The sequence below is a fragment of the Rutilus rutilus genome (assembly GCF_951802725.1).
Source record: "Rutilus rutilus genome assembly, chromosome: 15".
NCBI classification, from domain to species: Eukaryota; Metazoa; Chordata; class Actinopteri; order Cypriniformes; family Leuciscidae; genus Rutilus; species Rutilus rutilus.
Window position 1 is genome coordinate 144023 of NC_140220.1, and position 23478 is coordinate 167500.

The 23478-nt window shown below is 40.6% G+C and overlaps 1 protein-coding gene across 2 annotated transcripts in view; it reads left to right on the forward strand.

The window, feature by feature from the left end:
- plcb1l (phospholipase C beta 1-like) overlaps positions 1–23478 on the forward strand; it is a 163922-nt gene that overhangs the window by 40381 nt on the left and 100063 nt on the right. For both annotated transcript variants that reach the window (XM_084432989.1, XM_084432990.1), the window contains exon 3: positions 4306–4374. In XM_084432989.1, coding sequence (XP_084289115.1) covers positions 4306–4374 — 69 coding nt within the window. The remainder of the gene's footprint in view (positions 1–4305; positions 4375–23478) is intronic.

Here is a 23478-nt window from a genome sequence, read left to right on the forward strand (position 1 = left end):
CCAAACCCAGAGTTATTCCCAGCCAAGAGTGAGAAGTTTATCCCAATCCCAGAGTTATTCCAGTATTCCCAGCCGAGAGTGAGTTTAGCCCTAACCCAGAGTTATTCCAGTATTCCCAGCTGAGAGTGAGGAGTTTATCCCAATCCCAGAGTTATTCCCAGTATTCTCAGCCAAGAGTGAGGAGTTTATCCCAAACCCAGAGTTATTCCCAGTATTCCCAGCTGAGAGTGAGGAGCTTATCCCAAACCCAGAGTTATTCCCAGTATTCCAAGCCGAGAGTGAGGAGTTTATCCCAAACCCAGGGTTATTCCCAGTATTCCCAGCCAAGAGTGAGAAGTTTAGCCCAAACCCAGAGTTATTCCCAGTATCCCCAGCCGAGTGAGGAGTTTACCCAAACCCAGAGTTATTCCCAGTATTCCCAGCCGAGAGTGAGGAGTTTAGCCCAATCCCAGAGTTATTCCAGTATTCCCAGCCGAGAGTGAGGAGTTTAGCCCTAACCCAGAGTTATTCCAGTATTCCCAGCTGAGAGTGAGGAGTTTATCCCAATCCCAGAGTTATTCCCAGTATTCCCAGCCAAGAGTGAGGAGTTTATCCCAAACCTAGAGTTATTCCCAGTATTCCCATCCGAGAGTGAGGAGTTTATCCCAAACCCAGAGTTATTCCCAGTATTCCCAGCTGAGAGTGAGGAACTTATCCCAAACCCAGAGTTATTCCCAGTATTCCCAGCCAAGAGTGAGAAGTTTAGCTCAATCCCAGAGTTATACCAGTATTCCCAGCCGAGAGTGAGGAGTTTATCCCAATCCCAGAGTTATTCCCAGTATTCCCAGCCAAGAGTGAGGAGTTTATCCCAAACCCAGAGTTATTCCCAGCTGAGAGTGAGGAGTTTATCCCAAACCCAGAGTTATTCCCAGTATTCCCAGCTGAGAGTGAGGAGCTCATCCCAAACCCAGAGTTATTCCCAGTATTCCCAGCCGAGAGTGAGGAGTTTATCCCAAACCCAGGGTTATTCCCAGTATTCCCTGCCAAGAGTGAGAAGTTCAGCCCAAACCCAGAGTTATTCCAGTATTCCCAGCCGAGAGTGAGGAGTTTAGCCCTAACCCAGAGTTATTCCAGTATTCCCAGCTGAGAGTGAGGAGTTTATCCCAATCCCAGAGTTATTCCCAGTATTCCCAGCCAAGAGTGAGGAGTTTATCCCAAACCCAGAGTTATTCCCAGCTGAGAGTGAGGAGTTTATCCCAAACCCAGAGTTATTCCCAGTATTCCCAGCTGAGAGTGAGGAGCTTATCCCAAACCCAGAGTTATTCCCAGTATTCCCAGCCGAGAGTGAGGAGTTTATCCCAAACCCAGGGTTATTCCCAGTATTCCCAGCCAAGAGTGAGAAGTTTAGCCCAAACCCAGAGTTATTCCCAGTATCCCCAGCCGAGAGTGAGGAGTTTAGCCCAAACCCAGAGATATTCTCGTATCGTGGAGGGATGCAGGGAACTGTGGAGGTCACTAGGTGAGTCGGCCGTGTGTATATATCCCTCCTCTGGAGCTGATTATACTTTGTATAACTTTGTTCATAAAACATCATTTGTTGCTTGAATTCTGCAATCTCTTGAGATGCTGACATGTAGGAGGCTGACCATTAGCTGAACATATACTGGTTTAATTAGTGAAACTTAGACTACATTTTAAAATCTTTATTTGAATATGGCAACATATTTATTTTGAAATCTTTATTTGAATATGGCAACATTTTCATTTTAGAATATTTATTTGAATATTACAACATGATACCTCGTTCTACAATAGTTCTATGATTAAATCAATGTCAGAGACTCCTCCCCCATCAACCAAGCAACCTTTCTGTAAGCTTAAGACCTCTCTCTCTTTTTTAGTAAAAGTTGGTCTCAGCAGCTTTGTGAATTGGTTTTAAGAGAACTCTTAACTAAGAACTTTTACTGCCATTTAGGAGATCTCTTAGTGGTAAGATAAAATGTTTGTGAATACGGCCCCAGGTCTTAAAAACATTCTCAAAATGTTAGCACAAAAACATTATTTATACATCATTCATAGAAGGTAGTTTCTGAATGTTTACACTAAGCAATCAGGACTTTGAACTTCCCCTTCTGTAACAGCTCTTCATCTGATTCTGACCTGAATTCTCTCATTGTCTCTCTGTTACTCACATCTCTGCACATGCGCTTCACCAAAGCTCTCTCTTCAGCCTGAAGCTTCACAAAACATGTTTAAACTCCGTATGAAGCAGCTCATATAAACAGAACACAAGTTTGTGGTGTTTTCTTTTTCTATTGTGTTGTTTGCCACATGTCTTGTTAGGTTTGACTTGTGTGCTCTCTAGTTGTTTGTTTGAGTTTGGGTTGTAAGCTTTGCTCTTTATGATTCCATGTTTTGGACTGTGTGCTTCCCAGAGACTCTTACACAGTTCAGTGTTCTACTACAGTAAAATGTGAACGTTACAGTAAAGTCTTATCTGTCTTATCTTAGTCTTATCACAGAAAGAAGGTCCCCGGTTCGAGTCTCGATGTTCTCCGTGTGTCAGTGTGTGTTTCCTCCAGTTTCCACAGGTCAGAGCCTGAGAATGGATGGATGAGTTTTTCCCCAGGGAATGTTTGGAGGATTTTTGCATTAACAAGAAAAAATGTTCAGAAAACATTCAGAAATAACGTTTTGATAACATTTTCAAAATGATAGAATGGAATGTTCAAACATTAACATAAACCAAGAGAAAAAGTTCTTAATACATAAAAGGAGGAGGAGGCTTTTATAAATCTCACGGGGGCTTTTATAAATCTAATTGAAATAATTTAGCTTACTTGTTTATTTCCTCATGTGAGCAATTGTTGATAAAGAAAAATGTCATGTTGCAATATTGGAAATATTTCCATTTTAAACCATAAAGGCGATCAAGTGGATATCACACAAACTGTGCGCTAGAGTTATGTCGGTGAAGAACTCTCAAAATCCAGTCAATTATTCACTATAGAAAGTGAAATTAAAAACTGACCGATGAACTGAATCTACTTCATCAAGCTCTGAAAATCTTATTTTATTTTCTTTAAAAATAAAAGCATTATTTGAATAGCGCTTTTCACAATATACAATATATAGTTTCAAAGCAGCTTTACAGAAAGTGTCTACAAAACAGTTTAGAGTGATCTGTTATCAGAGGTGACTGTCCAAGTTATGCATTTCAAAAAATGTACATATACAATCATGAATTTTAGGCAAAAACAATGAGCTCATTGAAGTAACTATTACAAGTTGTGAACATGATGATTACAATATATGGAAAATGAAGCATTGGTGCATGTTGATTCAGAGTTTGCTTCAGTCATTTATTCACAGGTGTTATGATCATCTGAAGTCTTCATAACAGACTCAATCAATCAGATGATTTCTATTAGCACGTTAATTAGCAATATCGGTCAGCTAGTCAGACGTCTGATGTCCAGCCTGATCATTTTGTGCTCTGGATGCAGAAACTGCGAGATTTGAAGCAGTGATTTGAGCTTCTCCTAAATCGTGATTTAATCACAAAAGAGGAACAGAAATCTGTTATTTTCCACAGCTTATAAACGTCAGGTTTCACGATCTCCGCTGTGTTGGATGGAGGACAGGACTGTCCGTGTGTCGTCCTGTAGAGCATCACTCACACTCCTTCATCAAACACAGACTTTATTTTAAATGTGTGTCTCACTCTTTTAAACACTTCTCAGAGACACAAGCACTTGTTGTTTTAGAGACCAATTAAATCGGCTTTAGAGAGGGTTAGGGTTACGTTCCTATAGCATGTTGGGAGTGTGTGGCCTGGTAAATCTAGTGACCCCTGGAAGAGATAAAGAAAAGCTACTGACTCTTTGTTGTGCCTCAGAACAGTAAATGAATGAATGAATGAGGCATTTATATAGCGCTTTCATATGTACTACTGTACACCCAGAGCTTTCCAATCATCAGGGGATCTCTCCTCAACGTCACGTCAACATTTGGTCTCATTAGGACGCTGTCTGACGTACAGTATGTTTCCCAGCCTCTCTTTAACAAGACTTCTGTATGTAAATGAGCTGTGTTATGATTGGCTGACCACCAGTGTTTCTCACAGATGCTTGACCTCTGACCTTTACACTGTCACTACTGAAGCTTTAAGACTCACAACGTCAAGAAGCAACCTGTTTTTCATCATATGTCATGATTATATATTTATTTTGTTTTATTACTTTATTGTCTTTTAGAGTTGTGCTGTGGACGCAAGTCTAAGCTTGCTGTTCTCATAATACTCATAAATCTCATCTGTGATTGCAGGAGACCGAGCTGTTAGAAGTCTCCGTCATCAAGGATACGAGAAATGGGAGATTTGCCAAGATGCCAAAGGTAATAAATGTGTGTGTGCCTCAGTCATTCGTTCTCTCATGCAGAGCAGAGCTGGCTTCGTGTTTGTACAAGATGAAAATGAACAGACATTGTTGTCTCTTCCTTTCTGGCACAAATACCTTATGATTATAAATGTAGATCTGTCCAAAGAGGAATATGCTGACGAGAAGCAAAGCAAAGCTGCTCTGCGCCGGATGTGCCAGAAAGATTCACGTGTTCCACAAATAGCTTAAGAAAGCTGGATGTTTCATGGATGAAACACAGAGGGAGAGAAAACACTGTTCGTTTACTATCTAATGGCTTTCAAATAGTTTTCCAGAGATGTTGTCTTAGCTGTCAGAAGTACATTTGCCGATCAAGAGAGTGTCCATGAATCTCGCAGCAAGGCTTTTAGATTGCGCTTAAGGACGGAAAGAGCGGATGGTTTCCAGCATTCATTAGTGCTGATGTGAGAATAGTGTCATTGAGAGTCTGAGACGATGATGTTAAAGAGCATCACAAGAGCGGATCTGAGCGAGCGTAGACTCGGACGATTGATGTTTCAGAGCAGCGGTGGCAGAGGTCAGAACATGGAGAAAAACACAGTTTCCCATGTCATGATCGTGGCCTTACAGGAGGGTCAAAGAGAGAGAGAGAGAGGGAGAGGGGGAGAGAGAGAGAGTGTGTGTGTGAGAGAGAGAGAGAGAGAGAGAGAGAGAGAGAGAGAGGGAGAGGGGGAGAGAGAGAGAGTGTGAGAGAGAGAGAGAGAGAGAGAGGGAGAGGGGGAGAGAGAGAGAGAGAGAGAGAGAGAGAGAGAGGGAGAGGGGGAGAGTGTGTGTGAGAGAGAGAGAGAGAGAGAGTGAGAGGGGGAGAGAGAGTGTGTGTGAGAGAGAGAGAGAGAGAGAGAGAGAGAGGGAGAGGGGGAGAGAGAGCGAGAGAGAGAGAGAGAGAGAGAGAGAGAGAGAGAGGGAGAGGGGGAGAGAGAGAGAGTGTGAGAGAGAGAGAGAGAGAGAGAGAGAGAGAGTGTGTGTGAGAGAGAGGGAGAGGGGGAGAGAGAGAGAGTGTGTGTGAGAGAGAGAGAGAGGGAGAGGGGGAGAGAGAGAGAGTGTGAGAGAGAGAGAGAGAGAGACTGAGAGATTTGATTTTTAACAAGACTTTTATTACAACAAATCACCTATTCACCATACACTCCTACACAAAAGTATGTAAAAAAAAAAAAAAAAAAAAAAATCAGGTTTTGTGCTTTCATCCAGTTTAAAACCATCACACCAAGGAGTATCAAGTTGATAGTTTACCCTCCGGCTAAACTGTCATTCAGTACCTCTAGCAAATCCTCTCCGATCTCTGACCAAAAGGACTTATAAAAGTCAACCGGCAGACCATCAATCCCTGGTGCTTTTCCCAGCGCCATGCCTTGGAGGGCTTTAACCATTTCCTCCATGGTCAAGGCACCTGAAATCTTTATGTTGACTTCCTCTGCCACTTGAGGAAGATTATCAAAAAAAAGCACTGTCATCCCTATAATCTGGACCCAGTTCATTTTTATATAAAGACTCATAAAAAGTGGCTGCTCTCTTACGAATGTCTTTAGGGTCAGTCAATAATGCTCAATAATGCTCCAGATATAGAACGTAAAGCATGAATGACTCTGTTCTGTCCATTTTTCCTTTCCAAGCTAAAGAAAAACCTTGATGGTGCATCCATCACATTTATACTTAGAAAACATGACCTGACCAGAGCACCCTGTGCTTTAACCCCTAATAGGTCAGATAGCTGAGTCTTCTTATTTTTTATAAGAGACTCCACCTCAGGCAAGTGAACCAATTCTTGCAGTTTTAGAATATCAGTCTCTAAGGAGCTCTAACTGAGGGTTACCTCTCTAGTGACATTCTGAGAGTATTGTTGACATAACTGTTTTATCTGGACTTTCCCAAAGTCCCACCATTGCTGCAGTGTTCTAAAAGAATATTCCAAAAATATTAAAACCTTTCTTTAAAACACTTATCATCCAATAAAGTGGTATTTAAGTGCCAATAAGCACTCTTTGGCTTGATAGAATTTAAACAAATACAACACTGCACCATGCTATGATCTGAAAGACATGATGGAACAATAGAACAACTCTCAACAATACTACCATGATGTTTAAAAACATAAAACTTATCTAGTCTTGCCAGTGAAATCATGTTACCACGAACATGAGACCAAGTGTATTGTTTTTGTTCTCCATTAAGTTGTCTCCAAATATCAATTAATTCATGTGTTTTTTTTAACCGAACAAGACGTTGACGTGAAGGTAAATGAGGTTCCACATGATTTCTATCCAAGTTGGACTCTGTGCAATTAAAATCACCACCCAAACTTAAATACTCATCAACAGCAACATTTTGTAAAACAGAGGACAAAGTACTTAAAAATAGCATTCTTTCAACAACTGAAGTTGGTATATACACACAAACAAAAACAAAAACAACATTTTCAAAAGAGCCTCTTACTTTCAAAAGTCTACCTTTAATAGCCTCTTCAATCTGATAAGAGTGTGGGCTGAAACTCTTAGCAAAGAGAACAGCAACTCCGCCACTAATGGAGGTATTATGACTTAGAACAGCAATCCCATTCCATTCCACTGCCCAATCAGGAGCATTATTAGAATCAATATGTGTCTCTTGTAACAGCGTGACATCAATTTTTTTCTGATGAATTACTTCAAATAATGCTGCTCTTTTGTACATATCTCTAGCACCATTTAGATTCAGAGTAGCAACATTAGCGTGACACATACTTGAGGAAAAGAAAAAAAGAAAAAACACTGTCCACAATAAAAAACTACTAAGAGTCATGGAATTAGGTTTTCTCACTGTCCCCATTACTAAGCTCATAGTCAAGTTTCCTCACAATTTTTTTAAGCCTGTAGACTTCTTTATTTGTAAAGGAGCCCTCCATCATGAAACCCTTAGTGTTCTCGACAAACTGCTTAATGTCAGGAAAGTATTCATTAATGCGCACACCCCTCTTATTTTTCGTAGCTCTAAGGAACAGTTTAATGTCATCCACCTCATAATGACCAGAAAAATCACTCTGAGAAAGACAAACACTTGAATCAGATGATTCACTGCCACTTCCCGTGTCATCCTTATCATTTAAATCAATCCCATCTGATTTCTTTGTGTTTCTATCAACCCCAGTTTTACCAGACTTCTTCCTCTTTAACGGGACTTTAAAATCTGCCTGCACCGTTTCCATTGGAATGTCATCACCTATATCTCTCCCAGTAAACGGCAGATTATCATTGAGAGCATCGTTTAAATGCCTCTCCGTCTTAATAACGGCTCCCCCCACCTGAACATTAGACACTTCTACACCAGAAACTGTGTTTTCAAGCACTGATTCTTCAGTTACCGCGATCACAGGTACATCATCATTTTTGTCCTCTGAGGCGAGTAACCCTGACACACCCGGAGTCTCATCGGCTGGCCCTGCTTCATCGGGTTCAGCGTTACCAACTACATCATTTCTGACAGCAACTACGTCACCTGCACCTGACGGGTTGTTCGAATTTTTCCCGGGACAAGCACGGATTAAATGACCCGACTGCCCACAACTAAAACATTTCATGTTGTCAGTTGTTATGTAAATAATGTGGTCATACTCATCAGCCCGAAAGTGCAAAGACAGATCTAAATCAGCAATGTCATTCATAACCATGTAGACAAAACGCCTAAATGAAACAACATGTTTTAGTAAAGGCGATCCACTACCGATAGGGATCTTTTTAATGGGAGAGACCAGTTTACCATAGCGAGACAAAGCTTTAGCCAAAATCTCATCACTTAAAAACGGTGGTACATTGGATAACGTAACTTTCTTTGATGGTGTAGAATGCGGAAGTACAGGGTTAAAAAGATCATCAATAACTATCCCTGTCTCAACTAGTTCATTAGCCTTTTCAATAGTACTGAGAAAAACAACAGTGGCATTATTCATCCTGGAGGCAGACATTATGTTCTCATGCCCAACAACCTCTCCCACTGCTAGGCAGCATTTCTCCACACTAACCGCGGACGCCACTTTCATGCCATGACGCTGGGTCAATGAACCCAAACATCGTGAGCGTGGGGCCGTCATGCTCCCGGTAAAAACAGGTGGCACGCGGCCCAAACAACTACAATGTAAACCCTAAAAACACACAAAAACAACGAACAAAGAAAAAAAGCCAGAAAAGAAAGAAATTAGATTCACTCACAGATTCCAACCGCACTCAGCACGCAATCCGCACGCTCACCCCCAACAATAAATCACACCGAAAGTGAGAGAGAGAGAGAGAGAGAGAGAGAATTTTTTGAATTTTAAATACACCTTTATTTAACCCTCAGAAGGTCTTCCTTTCGGAGTCACACCATGGGCCTTTAATGACACCTAAAAATGAAACTTCGTCCATCCCAGTAAAACCAATGCAATTTATTTTTGTTCTATAATATTTACTCTTTTTAATTTTGTATTTTGAGAGAATTTTATTGAATTTATTCATATTTATGCAATATTTATGGTCTATTTTTGCCATTATAAATAATAAAACAATTTATATATATATATGTATTTTTTATTTTTTTATTTAATGCAGTATTTTAGTTTAATATAGAGTCTTAGGCCTTCAAAAAAAAAAAAATGTTTTAAGCAGATTAGCACCATCTGGTGAGAGTATGGAGAGAAAGCGTAGAACCACGGTGTAACCACTAGATGGCATGTACAGCTCTCTATGGAGAGGCATGTGAATTCCCAAGCTGTTTATGGACACATTTGCTTTTTTTTTTTTACAGAATTTGTAACAAAAAATGCAATTCATTCAATTATAACACTTTATGTAAAATTATTTTTTTATTTTTTTATTTTTATTTCCCATTCATTTTCTATGGGGGTCATTTTTGACCGAAGACCACAAATGTGACTATTTTTTTTACAACTGCTTAGCATGCTCGGATCATGACCTCAATTTTTTTGTGTGTTCACATACCTAATGCCATAAAAGTCACCAAGTTTCGTAATATTCCGATGAAGCTGTGAAATTATTGGTGTGTATGTGTATAAAAGTGTGTTTGTGTGTGTGGGTGGGTGTGTCTTTTTTGCACTCTTGATGTTGTAGAGTGTTACCCCTTTACAGCGGTGTACTTTTTTTTAGGATTGTGGCCGATTTGTAGATTGTACACACAAAAATTTGGAGAAATTTTTATTTATTTTTTAATTTCCCATTCATTTCCTATGGGTCGGTCATTTTTGACCGAAGGCCTGTAGTGTGACTTTTTTTTTTACGACCACTTAGCATGCTCGGATCATGACCCCAATGTTTTTTTTTTCACATACCTAATGCCATAAAAGTCACCAAGTTTCATAACATTCCGATGAAGCTGTGATTTTTAGAAATTCAAAACAGAAAATGTTTCGGTCAGAAATGACCGAGGACCGTCTGAGGGTTAAACCAATAAGGTGTTCACAATAATATTACAAACTCACAAAACGAGAACAAATATAAAATATACTATTCATGTTAAAATGAGAAACATTTTAAAAGGCAAGCATTAAATCATCATCATCATCATCATCATCTACTGTGCAAAGGACCTCATTTATCCCCCAAATGTACATGAAAGATTCTACACACTTTACCATTTTATAATAGGCATGCTCTATTCTAAGCCGAGCCGCCACCAAGCCTTTGAAGATCATCAACACATCCAGAGAACCCTGTCCTAACAACTTATTCTTTCTGGATTTCCATATAGCAAGTTTTGCTGTACCAGACAAAAAATTGAGTAAAATCAACTGACTTTTCCTTTTTTCTGTATACCTTGGAACATATATAAACATTTCATAAGAGAAAGCTTCACCAATTTCAATGAACCATTGAGATAAAAATGAAAACAAATCGTTTAGCCGAGCACACTGTACAAATAGATGAAAAAACGTTTCAACCTCTTTACAGAAGGGACAGCCCACCCCTACCGAAGGATCAATGTTCCCCACGTATCTGTTTGTAACTATCGCCCCATGAACGATCCTCCACTGAAGGTCCCCCGTTCTTTTGTCAATGGGGCGTTTGTATAAGGACCGCCAGCAGCCTCTAGGGGAGGAAAGAACTCCAAAAAAATCAGTCCATTTATTTGAAGCAAGTCCATGCAAGCGACCAGCATTGGATGCCTTCACACAGGAGATATAGAGGGCTTTTTTCCCCACTTCCTCAAAAACTCCAAGCTGAGGAGTTTCAAAAGACAAAAGACAATTCTCATCATCTTGCCATTCTCCCACGGCAATAGTCACATTCAGAGAAGGGAAAACATAAGGAACCCCCTTTCTCCATTGATCAGTTGCTATAAAGTCATTTGTAAAAATCTCATGGTCCGCATGCTAAATTAAAATTCCAGTTGTAGCTTGTTTCAGCAGCCTCAGAGATCTCACTCCAATCCTTTCACTCAATTCCTCTAAGCTCTTGGTCAAAATATGTCCCAGATTTGTGCATCCCGCAGCAGTGAAACATGCACGCAAACTGGGTCCAGACACAAGTCTTGAGGGTAAAAAGTCATTAAGAAAAAGTGGCTCTTCAAAAAGCCATAATCCAGCAAGTGTGTTCGGTGTACGTGAAATGGTAAACACCTTCCATGCCTCCAGAACTGACTTATAGAAAACAGTCAAATTCACACGGCCCTCATTCTGGAGCTCCATTAAGAACAGATGTTTGTCCAATCCCATACCTCTGACCCTCCTGAGAAGAACAGAAGCCGTCTTTAACCATGAAGCATCCGTGTGATACAACAGTCTCTGAGCTGCTTGCAACCGGAAAGCCATGATTCTGCATCTGATATCGATCAATCCTTGACCTCCCTCTTCCAAACCGGAAGGTATAAAGCAGCAGCACGAATCCAGTGTTGTCCAGACCAAAAAAAATTCACAAGTTGCCTTTGAATCTCCTCAATAAGTCCAACAGGTGGCTGTAGCACAGTTATTTTATGCCACAGGGTAGAAGCAACGAAATTATTGGTCACTAAAATCCTCCCCCTATAGGACAACTGCGGTAGCAACCATTTCCATTTAGACAACTTGCTGCACACTTTCTCCACTAGCCCCTCCCAATTTTTCTTTTGATAATCATTTGACCCCCAAAAAACTCCCAATAATTTAAGTCCCTCTCTGCCCCACTTTAGGTCTCCGGGTAACTTTGGGAGACTCTCAGACTCCCCTTTACCAGCCCAGTTCACTTTAGCTGATGAAGCTTTCTCATAAAGACTGAGTACCTCAGATAGACAGTTAATATCTTCAGCATTGTTTACAAAAACTGTAATATCATCAGCATAGGCAGAGAGATGCATTCTTGAGTCTAAAGAGAGACCAGGCACATTAAAACCCGACAGTCTTTCTCAAAGTCTAAAAAGCAGCGGCTCAATTGCTAAACTGTATAGTTGACCAGACAATGGACAGCCTTGCCTAATACCCCTTAAAATAGGAATTGGCCGACTCAAAGTGCCCCCTATCTTCACCATACATGATGCACCATTATATAACAACTGTATCAAATTTAAAAATGTTTCGCCAAAACCAAAAACCTTCAATACATTAAAAAGATATTTGTGATCCACACGATCAAAAGCCTTTTCTTGATCCAAGGCAATTAACCCAACATTCACATTGAAACCATTACAAATATCCACAATGTCTCGCACTAAAAACAAATGATCCATAATGGACCGTTTTCGAATGCAATATGATTGATCTTTGTTTACAACCAAACCCCAAAAATGTTTTAATCTATTTGCCAGACATTTTGAGAATATTTTATATCCTGTTGTAAGAAGGGCAACAGGACGCCAGTTCTTTAAAAGGGCTAAATCACCCTTTTTTGGTAACAGTGATAAGACCACATATTGACAGGAAGTTGGTAAAACACCTTCTCTTATCGATTCACATAAAACATAAAAATAATCGTGTCCAATGCAGTTCCAAAAACTTTTATAAAAGTCTGCTGGCAGTCCATCTATTCCAGGGGATCGTCCTGAATTAAGTTGTCCCACAGCAGCAGTAACTTCCTCAAATGTTATACCAGCATCCAAGACAGTTTTAGCACCAGAGTCCAGCTGAGGAAGACCCTGAAGAAGCTGTGTCATACAGTCACTATTTTCACAGTTCTCTGCAGCATAAAGGCTTGAATAGAAATCCACAGCATGGTTTCTCATTTCTACAGTCCTAGACGTTATCCTCCCATCAGGGAGTTTAAGACATGGCATTTGTTTTTGTTGAGCCGCCTTATATTCCAGATTAAAGAAGAAAGAAGTTGGGGCATCCATTTCTGCTAATGACATGAAACGGGACCTTATCAAGGCTCCTTTAACTTTCTCATTTAAGACTAGACCAAGCTCTCTCTTTTTTGTTTGCAAATCATTGTACAATATAGAATTGTATGCACCAACCAATTCAATTAAATTAATTTGCTTTTCAAGTGTTTCAATCACATTCTTTATTCTACTACTACAGTTAGCTGTATACTGCTGACAGAAATTTTTTATTTGAGTCTTACCTACATCCCACCACTGTTTCAAGCTTTCAAAAATACTCTTTTCCTTTTTCCAATCATCCCAAAAGAAAACAAAATTTTCACAAAACGCAGCATCCTGCAGCAATTTTACATTAAAATGCCAGTAAACAGATTTTCTAGGTATATTTGACATGTTCATTGTCATAATAATTAAATGATGATCAGAAAAACCCACAGGACAAATGCAACACTCAATTACTCTACTGTTAAAAGATTTTGACACATAGAATCTCTCTAGTCGGGCAGCACTAACTCGATTATTAAAAGCCTTAATCCATGTATACTGTCTATCATTTGGGTGTTTGATTCTCCACATATCCAAGAGCTGAAAATCTTTAATGAGTTTTGACAATGCACTTGAGGACTGTATATGAGGTTCCTCAGTATTACGATCTATAGTAAAATTAATAGTGCAATTCCAATCTCCACCAATAACAACACATCCTTCACTAAAACACTTTTTAAGACTCTTACTAAGTATATCTAAAAACTGTAGGCGCTCCTGTCCCACAGTTGGTGCATAAATATTTATCAGAAAAACAAGCATCTCTTGAACTTGAGCTTTAACCACCAACAATCGACCCTTCACTGGTTCCTCTATACTTATAATATCCACCCTTATTTTTGAAGAAAAAAAGATGCCCACACCTCTACTTAAATTTGTACCATGACTGAGTATTTTATGTCCTTTCCACCACAAATTCCACTCAACTTCATTCATCAAGTCACTATGACTTTCTTGGAGAAAGACGATATCAAGTTTTTTTTGCTCAGTTATTTCATAGACTGTAGCACGCTTTACACTATCCCTCCCACCATTAATATTTAAAGAGCCTATCCTCAAAGCCTCCATATACAAAATTAAGATGGTAAATAAAGAACCAAGCATGATAGAAAAGCAAAGAAAAGACGCCGTGTAATACATGGTTTACAATTTTTTTGATTTACTCTTTCTCTTACGTATTGCTTTACTTTTTCTGATAGTGGTAAGAAGCTTTTTCAAACGAAAATGCTTCTTCTCACAAAGTTCATCAACTCCAACAGTCTTCTGATAAAAAATAACAGAGTGAACAAACTTGTCTACATCAGAGAAGAAATCATTTATGTTGATTTGTTTACCATACGTTTCATTCAAATTTTTTAAAATTTCTTCCAGACTATACAACGAATCTTTATTGAAAACTCCCGAAAAAACTGTCTGAGATGCATTAAATACACTTCCCTGTGAACTACCATCATTTTCACACATAGAAACTTGTGACTCAGTATCATCATCACTGCTCCTCCTCCATTTCCTCATTATTCAAGACGCTTGAAAACGATTCAATTGCACTCTCCCCCGTTTTAGTACCACTGGTACTAGCTACTTCTTTGTTAACATCAGAAACTAGGTCAGTTATGCTAATCTCTGGGGCTACAAAAGCTACAACATCCTCATTTCCAGTGTCAACAGCCGGTAACACAGCATCTGAATTCACATCACTCACCTCAACAAGTGGAACAACTTATGCTGCCAGTAGTTGCATACACCATATATAATCTTCCCTCGTGTTTCACACGAAAATTAATATCCAGTGTATTCTCAGGCGATTCTAGCACCATGTAAACGTACCGTCTAAAAGACGCAACGTGCTTCAGAGCCGGATGTTTACATGCAAGCAACAGTTTTAAAGGGACTGACATCTTTTCCAAAACGCGCTAACTCACGTTGCAAAATGTCATTGGATACGAAAGGCGGGATATTTGAAATTGTTACCTTTGTTGTCGATTGGAGAAAGTTGCACAAAAGTATCTTTAACAGTATAAGGCCATTTACTATCAAACGATTCACTAAATTTTGTTCCTTCAAAAAAACGACGACAGCCTGATTCATCCGTGATGCAGATACAATGTTCTCGTGACCAATTTGATCACCAACTGCAATTAACACATCCTCAACTGTGGCATTATCCGTCTCATCAAGAGACGCCATCCTGCCACACAACTACCACTATTTACAATTCGTTTCCTATACCATGTATTTTCTGGAAGGAAAAAAAAGAAAATGTAAATAAGAAAACAAGAAAGTTCTCACCCTCACACAACAGCTCTCACCACCACCACTATCCACAACTCCCAGCATGCAACAGAGAGAGAGAGAGAGAGAGAGAGACAGAGAGAGACAAGTCACACTTGAGTTGAGCTCCAGATAAATTGCAAGAAAAATAAGATTTGTTTGCTAACAAGCAAATGAAAAGAGAGGATTCAACATACTACAACATCTAGACAACATCTAAACAAAGATTTTGTTGAATCTGGACAGGTTTTTTTTTTACACTGTCACATCTGAATTTGAGGAAAAGTTCAAGAGAAGCTGATCACAGGATAACCTCTGCAGAAGAGGATACTCTTGTTGGAAAGGATAACATCAAGCAAAACAACAACTATAGAGCTCGGGCGTAGATGTTATGGAATGGTGCATTGTGGGTAACGGCGGCCATTTTAGAGGCACCACAAAAGCCGGTTTATAATAAGATATTAGCGTAGCCGGCCGGTCTCCAGAAAGAGTTATGGACCGTGACAAAAAAAGTTGGCTATACCATATACGGACAAACTTCATAATGAATCCAAACAACGGTACTTAAAAAAAAAAAAGAGATTATAGGCGGAATCGATCCCTATGAACAAAGTATGGAGTAATAATTATGAAAGTTTACCAAGCCTCAGTTTCCCTGACATTTTCGCTTACACCTCCGATCCGGGGCCGGATTAACAATTTCCTGTGCCTTCCGCAACAACATTCAAGCCCCCCCCCCCCCACACACACACACACATTTTAATTGTTTATTAATAAACAAGTGATTTTTTTGTCACAGTCGGCTGCAAAGATGAGGTTGACGATGCTGACTCGCGATCTTCGCAGCAATGAACACGCCAGAGAAATGCACATTTCAAACGGATTACATATAAGCAGAGAGCAGATCTGTTTTCTTTCGTTTTGAATTGTTTTTTTAAAAGTAGTAAATTTCAATATAGATATATTTTTCAGGTCTGTGAGGCAAGACTACCTTATATGCTGTGTTTCGGTTAATTTATAAGACCTCCAGTTCATGCGCCGACACCTCTCTACTAAGTTCTTATTTATTAAATCCAGGTTGATGAAACATTTATTAAAATTAAAATACAAATTAATGCAAAACGAAATTCACTTTGAAAGGCTTTGTGCTCTCTGTTTGAAGTCTCTGCACCGATCAATTTAAAAAGTTGTCACTGGAGGCTCACTTGCAGTTCACAAATGAATGAGTGCAAGATCTGCAGATCCTCAAAGTAAACGCGGAGAAAACAATCGTTAACCAAGCATCAGTGGTGACACACACACTTGTCAGATTCTGTGAGCTATGAAGCTTGTCTATGCGGGTTTGTTACACTTCAGGAGTAATTTATCATACGTGCAATAATCCGCTGTTTTCGTCCGGTAGTATACTGACGACCAGCGGCGACCCAAGCCATCCGACGAAAATGGGGAAAACTAATATGATTTATGAGGCGTTTGCCCTGTCGATCATGAGACCGATTACAGCAGTTCACAATACAGCAATACTGAACCATTTTCCAAAAAATAACCTAAATTAATGACCAAATGACCAACGTTACCTACTGCCTACTATACGCTACTATACAGCAAATCTACTTCCGTACCGTGATTCCCACAATGCATTGCGACGTGACGTAACGATCCCGAACTCTATAAGAAAACTTGGAGGAAAAGAGAGGTAAAAACATTTTGAATAGACAGTGCTATTTATCTCTCTCTGGACTTTTGCTTGATTCCTGTTTGAAAGAACAGCACAGAAAAAATGTTTTGGACATTTTGGACACAACTGGATTTTTAAAAAAATCAGTGAAAGTCATCTTTTCCCCATTTTTGGCTTATTTACCCATTTTGACCAGTTTTATATCTCAACTAAGAGATGATAAACAAAACAATTCAAAACAGTGGCAGTTATTTCAGTTGATTGTTTACATTCCAAATCAATGATGGCCAGCGCATCATCGTGACCCCGCCCCTTCATCTACCCTCAGAAGAGCTCTGAGACCTCCAGGCTGATGCTCAGACACAAGCAGATGAAGGAGAGGCCCGGCACACTGTTTGCTGAACAACAAGATCACAGTGCCATGACCAACCTGCTCTTTTACACCGAACACAGCCCTTTATGGCACACTGCCTTCTGTCAACATCTCACCTTTATCAAGAAAAGAGGCATCTGTAAAGGCAGACAGATCTTAGCATTTAAAGATGCTGAAAAAAATGATGAAACAAGATTTTTGACCCTGAACTTATATCAAAATGGCACTGTCATGGTCCAGGGATCAGAGTCTGCCCTCAAGGTCTTCATTGAAGATTTTGAATTAATAAAAAAGCTGGCACTGTCTGATGAAGTGGACAAGAATGCGAACATTGTTCCCTCCCCTGGAAAATCAGTCCAAAAGACGACAGTGACTTCAGCAACTGTGATTCCATCTCCAATGTCAAGAATGAAAGACAATTTTTCACTTCTGGAAGTAGAAGTAGTGGAGATGAAAGAATTAATACCATCCCACCTGAAAGACAACAACATGGAACAAGTGACAATCAACATAAAGAACTTAAAACAAGAAGTTGAATATCTACAGAGACACAGAGAAGAAATGTCAAAAGAACTTCAGAAAACTAAAGATGAACTGAGGGAAGTAAAATCAACGTTAGGAAAACAACTAACAGACGTTAGAAAAGAAATGCAGGAGGAGTTCTCTGCCTTGAAGTCAGTTCTTCACACCAAAGATGAACTCATTACAAATCTAAAAGAAAGACTCAATTCTGTTTCAGCACCTAAAGAGTCTTCTCCCAAACCCTTGATTCGTTCAGAGATGCTCATGGAAAATCCTCAACCTGAACAGCAACCAGTGGAAGAAGAGCCGCACTGTTCGACTGATCCAGCATCCCAGATCCACAGCTCTGCTGCACAGGACCCGGGAGAAACACATGCTCTTATCCTGACTGACTCTAATGGGAAATATGTCAATGAGAGACTTCTATTACCAAACATGAGAGCCAAGAAAATCTGGTGCCCAAACACTAGAAGTGCTTTTCAGATCCTGTCTGAGAGAAACCCACATGAAAACTATAAGCACATCATAATCCACACAGGGACAAATGATTTAAAGGAGAACTTGGTAACTTTTTTAACTTAATAAAACTGTCTAGAAATCATTTGGATGGTTAAACAACCTGTTCTGGTGATATTGGTGACTTTCCCCGCTCCCCCCAGCGTTCCCAGGCGGAAAACCAACCTTGCAACTTGGGGACTACCGTCCCGGCAAGATAGAAATTGGAAGTCTCGTGAGAAGCGAGAACGAGAATGAGAACGAGCGCGAAACACGAATTGCTTTACGGCAATTCGACATAAACACACACGCATGTATGATGTATTACCAGATTACCCACCTTGGTAGACATAGCTCCACACGATACAGTTGGCTTGCTCTGATCAAAACAAACGCACATGAGCAGCGGTAGAGAGGGGGAGGAGGCGCCGCAAGTGAGTTTTTTACGACCGTGTTGTGAAATATACGCCCCCCCACAGCTGTAGGGGGAGCTCGTGGGGAAACATGCGACAACAAAAGGGAAAATCAGCGAAGAAGTGACTAGAGTTTGCCAGAGTTGCCGAGTTCTCCTTTAAGGGCCATGAAGGGCCGTGTGGCACCTGTGATGAGAGAGGTTGCGATCAGAGCCACACAACGTTTCCCAGAGGCTAGAATAACTCTGTCCACACTGCTGCCACGCACCGATGTGCCATTCCACGTGATCCACGGAAATAATGTGGAACTCTCCAGAAGTTGCGCACTCATTCCTAATGTTCATCTCGCCCATCACAAAAACATACAGCCTCATCATATGTATGACCACGTACATCTCAATAAGCAAGGAGTAAAAGTCTTCGCCAGAGTGCTACAAAGCACAGCCCTTGGAAACACAGCAAGAAACAGCAGAAACTCCGATAACAAGAGAAACTCTTAGCCACCAAGAAGCCCTCGTCCTCCAGCAGAACCCAGACCGGCCACCGGACCTCCATCCCAACACAAGAGCTACACAACACAGAGAAGTCCTCGTCCTCCAGCAGAACCCAGACCGGCCACCGGACCTCCATCCCAACACAAGAGCTACACAACACAGAGAAGTCCTCGTCCTCCAGCAGAACCCAGACCGGCCACCGGACCTCCATCCCAACACAAGAGCTACACAACACAGAGAAGTCCTCGTCCTCCAGCAGAACCCAGACCGGCCACCGGACCTCCATCCCAACACAAGAGCTACACAACACAGAGAAGTCCTCGTCCTCCAGCAGAACCCAGACCGGCCACCGGACCTCCATCCCAACACAAGAGCTACACAACACAGAGAAGTCCTCGTCCTCCAGCAGAACCCAGACCGGCCACCGGACCTCCATCCCAACACAAGAGCTACGCAGCGGCCGCTCAACAGCCACAGAACCCTGCAGCTGCTGAACTCAACCAGATCCGACATCTGCTGAACATCATCTGCTCCAGAATGAGGACATAACCTGCATAGCACACACATACACACACACACACATTACAGAAAAAACCATTCATGAAATCATTTAAAGGTGAACTAAGTAACTTTTTTATCTTAACCGAACAGCTTCGGAGTCATTGGAATGGTTATAGGACTGTTTTTGGGTTGAATGGTGGTCGTCTCGCACCCCTCGAGCGCCTGTGAGACGAAAAACCACACTTGCAACCTGCCGCCGGCCGCAGCATCAGGAAGTATCGCGTGATATCAGGTCTCGCGATGTAACAAATTGCTTTACGGCACTGCACACATACACTATCTAAACATTTATATGCTAGCCTTCTGTGTATCATACATGCCTCAGTGGACATGGCTCCGTGCGTTTCACGAGTTCACACTTAGCCTACATATAATTTGAAGGGGTAAAGTTTAATGCGTATTTGGCGTGGTGTCCGGAGGGAGGGCTCCGAGCTCGGAGTTCGGCCCGAACCCAGAGTACCCCCCCCGTATGTAAGTGTTTAGGACTAGAAGCGTGGAGAAGGGGTGGTGGAGGGATGCTGCAAAAAACTGTCAATGGAATGAGGTGAGACTGCTGAGTATATATACACCTCTTACCATTGATTGCTGAGTGCTCTCCACTTGTGTTAATTATCTGAACGTGCTCCTCCCGAACCTTGTTAATAAAACATCATTTGCCGGCTTCTTTGAAAACAAATGCACATGACCAGCGGGAGAAGATGGGAGGGGGGCGAGTCACCAACGAGTTTTGACGACAGTGTTGTCAAATATCTATTCCGAAGCTGTAGGGGGAGCTCTATAGAGAAACCCGCAAGCAAAAAGCGAAGAAATCGGCAAAGTTGCATAATGCTGCTTTAAAATCAGTTGTTGGAATATACAAGGTCTGCACTCTTCTACTTTTGGTAATAAGACTGCAGACCAAGACTTACTCAGCAGTGTAACAGACATGGACATCTGTATCTTTCATGAGACGTGGTGTCGTAGTAATGAGACTTTACATTGTCCAATAGGATACAAGGAAATTATGGTTCCTTCATCAAAAAATTCTACAATAAAATGTGGCCGAGACTCAGGTGGAATACTCATATGGCACAAAGACGATTTAAAACATTCGATTAAATTTGCTAAAAGTGGAAAATCATCCATTTGGCTTGAAGTGAAATCCGTCATATATCAGTCTAATCTTTACCTTTGTGCAGTCTATATTCCACCTCATGACTCTCCCTATTACGAAGAGCAAAGCTTTCCAACATTACAGACTGACATCTTACACTTTCAGTCCAGAGGAAACATCCTCATCTGCGGAGACTTAAACGCCAGAACAGGGCGAGAAATTGATTATGTAAAAATTGTAGATAATGACCACATCCCCGATGACACCACGTTTCATTACATTAATGGAAAACAAATGTTAAAACTCTGTAAAGGTTTAGGATTATACATCATTAACGGCAGAACTCGTGGAGATACATTAGGTAGATTCACTTACTGCTCCAGATTAGGAACCAGTGTGGTTGATTATTCAATAACAGATATTGATCAAAGCTTTATTAACGCCTTCACAGTCAGACCTCAGCTCCCGATGTCCGATCACTGCCAAACTGTGCTTTATCTGAAGCCCTGTGTCAAATAACTAAAACTTCTCCACTTGAATCGGAAAAACTGTTTCCTTTGAAACATAAACTCAAGTGGAATCAATCCAACTCGGACCAATTCAAAGAAAATATGAACAGCCCTACTATATTAAAAATGCTAGATGACTTTATGTCCACTGATTTCAGTTTAGATGTTAATGGAATAAATTCAGCAACAAAAAACCTAAATTACATATTCAAAACATTGATGACTCTATCTAACATTAAACATCAAAGCAAATATAAAACAAATCAACAGAGAAAGAGAAAGGATGTCTGGTTCGATGATGAATGTGCCGGTCTCAGACAAGAACTAAGGAGACTTTCTAACAAAAAGCACAAAGATCCGTCCAGCCAGACATTACGGCTCTCTTACTCAGACTGTCTGCAAAAGTACAAAACACTTCTGTGGAATAAAAGAGAAAAATATACTAAAATTGAAGAAATTGATGATTCAGTGTGTGTGTGTGTGTGTGTGTGTGTGTGTGTGTGTGTGTATAAAGGCCATGTTCTGCAGCACAGCACTAGCTACAGCTATCTGGGCATCGACATCAGCGCTTCGGGACGCTTCGGTCTGGCTGTGAAAAGGCTCGGAGGGCTTTCTATGCTATAAAGTCACGATGTGGACACTTAAAATTACCCATTAAAACTTGGATAAAATTATATAATTTAATAATAAAACCAATTATTTTATATGGATGTAAAATTTGGGGACCAGTACTAAATTAAAAAAATTGGGATAAAACATCAGTAGAAAAACTACAATTGGAAATTGCCAAAAATATTTTCGGGGTTCACAGAAACACGTCCACTGCCGCCTGTAGGGCTGAGCTAGGCCTGTACCCGCTGAACATCGAGATCCAGAAGAGATGTGTTCAGTTCTGGCATCACCTCCATCAGTCTGATCCAGAGTCAGTGCAATATAAAGCCCTCCTCGCCAATGAAACCTCAGCAGAACCTCATCCTCTGAACACACTCGCTCTCCAACTCGTCCATCAGACTATACTCCCCATCAACCCCAAACCTATCATTAACCAAATCCACAAACATCTAAAAGACACTCATGATGAAGCACTAAAAGCACATTTTGCCCTCCAGAATAAACTCCAATGTTACTCGACCCTCAATAGAGCCACTAAATTGGCCAGTTATCTATTTATTAAACATTTTAAAGAAAGACAAATCCTCTCCAAATACAGATTAAGTGACCATGATCTAGAGATAGAGAGAGGAAGACATAGACAAACATGGACAGAGAGAGAGCAGAGGAGTGTGTGTGTGTGAGTGTGTGTGTGTGTGTGTGTGTGTGTGTGAGTGAGTGTGTGTGTGTGAGTGTGTGTGTGGACAGAGAGAGAGCAGAGGATCTGTAGACACTGTGATCTACAGCACATCGAGGATGAGGAACACTTTCTGCTCTTCTGCTCCAGATACTCCAGTATAAGAGAAACCTTTCTGCCCAGATTTGAAATCTTGATTCCATCGGTCTTTGAACTGAGTGACACTGAGAAAATGTCCTTCTTACTGGGAGAAGATGATATTACAGCTACACTAGCGGCTAAATATGTGTTAGCTATTCACAACGCCAGAGACAGCTAATTCTCTAGAGAGACCCACTGTATTTATTCATTTATTAGGATAGATTGTGTTTATTTATCTATTTATTTATATTTACTATGCTACATAATATGATCTATACATATATGTTTTGTTTGTTTGTTTTATTATTTATATATAATATGTTGATGCTTTGGCAACATTGTGTCACACAGTCATGCTAATAAAGCTAAATTGAATTGAATTGAGAGAGAGAGAGAGAGAGAGAGAGAGAGAGAGAGTGAGACACACACGCATCGTCTCACACATCTCAGCACACGACATCTTAAATAAAGCTCAGATTGGCTTTTTACCAAAACACCGCACATCCGACCACATCTATTCTCTCCACACTCTAATCAACAAGAACATCAACAACAAACAAAGGAAAATATTTGCATGTTTTGTAGACTTTAAAAAAGCATTCGACTCAGTTTGGCATGAGGGTCTACTGTACAAAATCCTATAAACTGGCATCGGCGGAAAAACATTCGATATTATAAAATCTCTGTTCACCAACAGCAGAAGTGCGGTGAAGATCAGTAACCACAGAACCGCGTTCTTCCAGCAGGGACATGGAGTGTGTGTGAGTGTGTGTGTGTGTGTGTGTGTGTGTGTGTGTGTTCTTCCAGCAGGGACATGGAGTGTGTGTGAGTGTGTGTGTGTGTGTGTGTGTGTGTGTGTGTGTGTGTTCTTCCAGCAGGGACATGGAGTGTGTGTGTGTGTGTGTGTGTGTGTGTGTGTGTTCT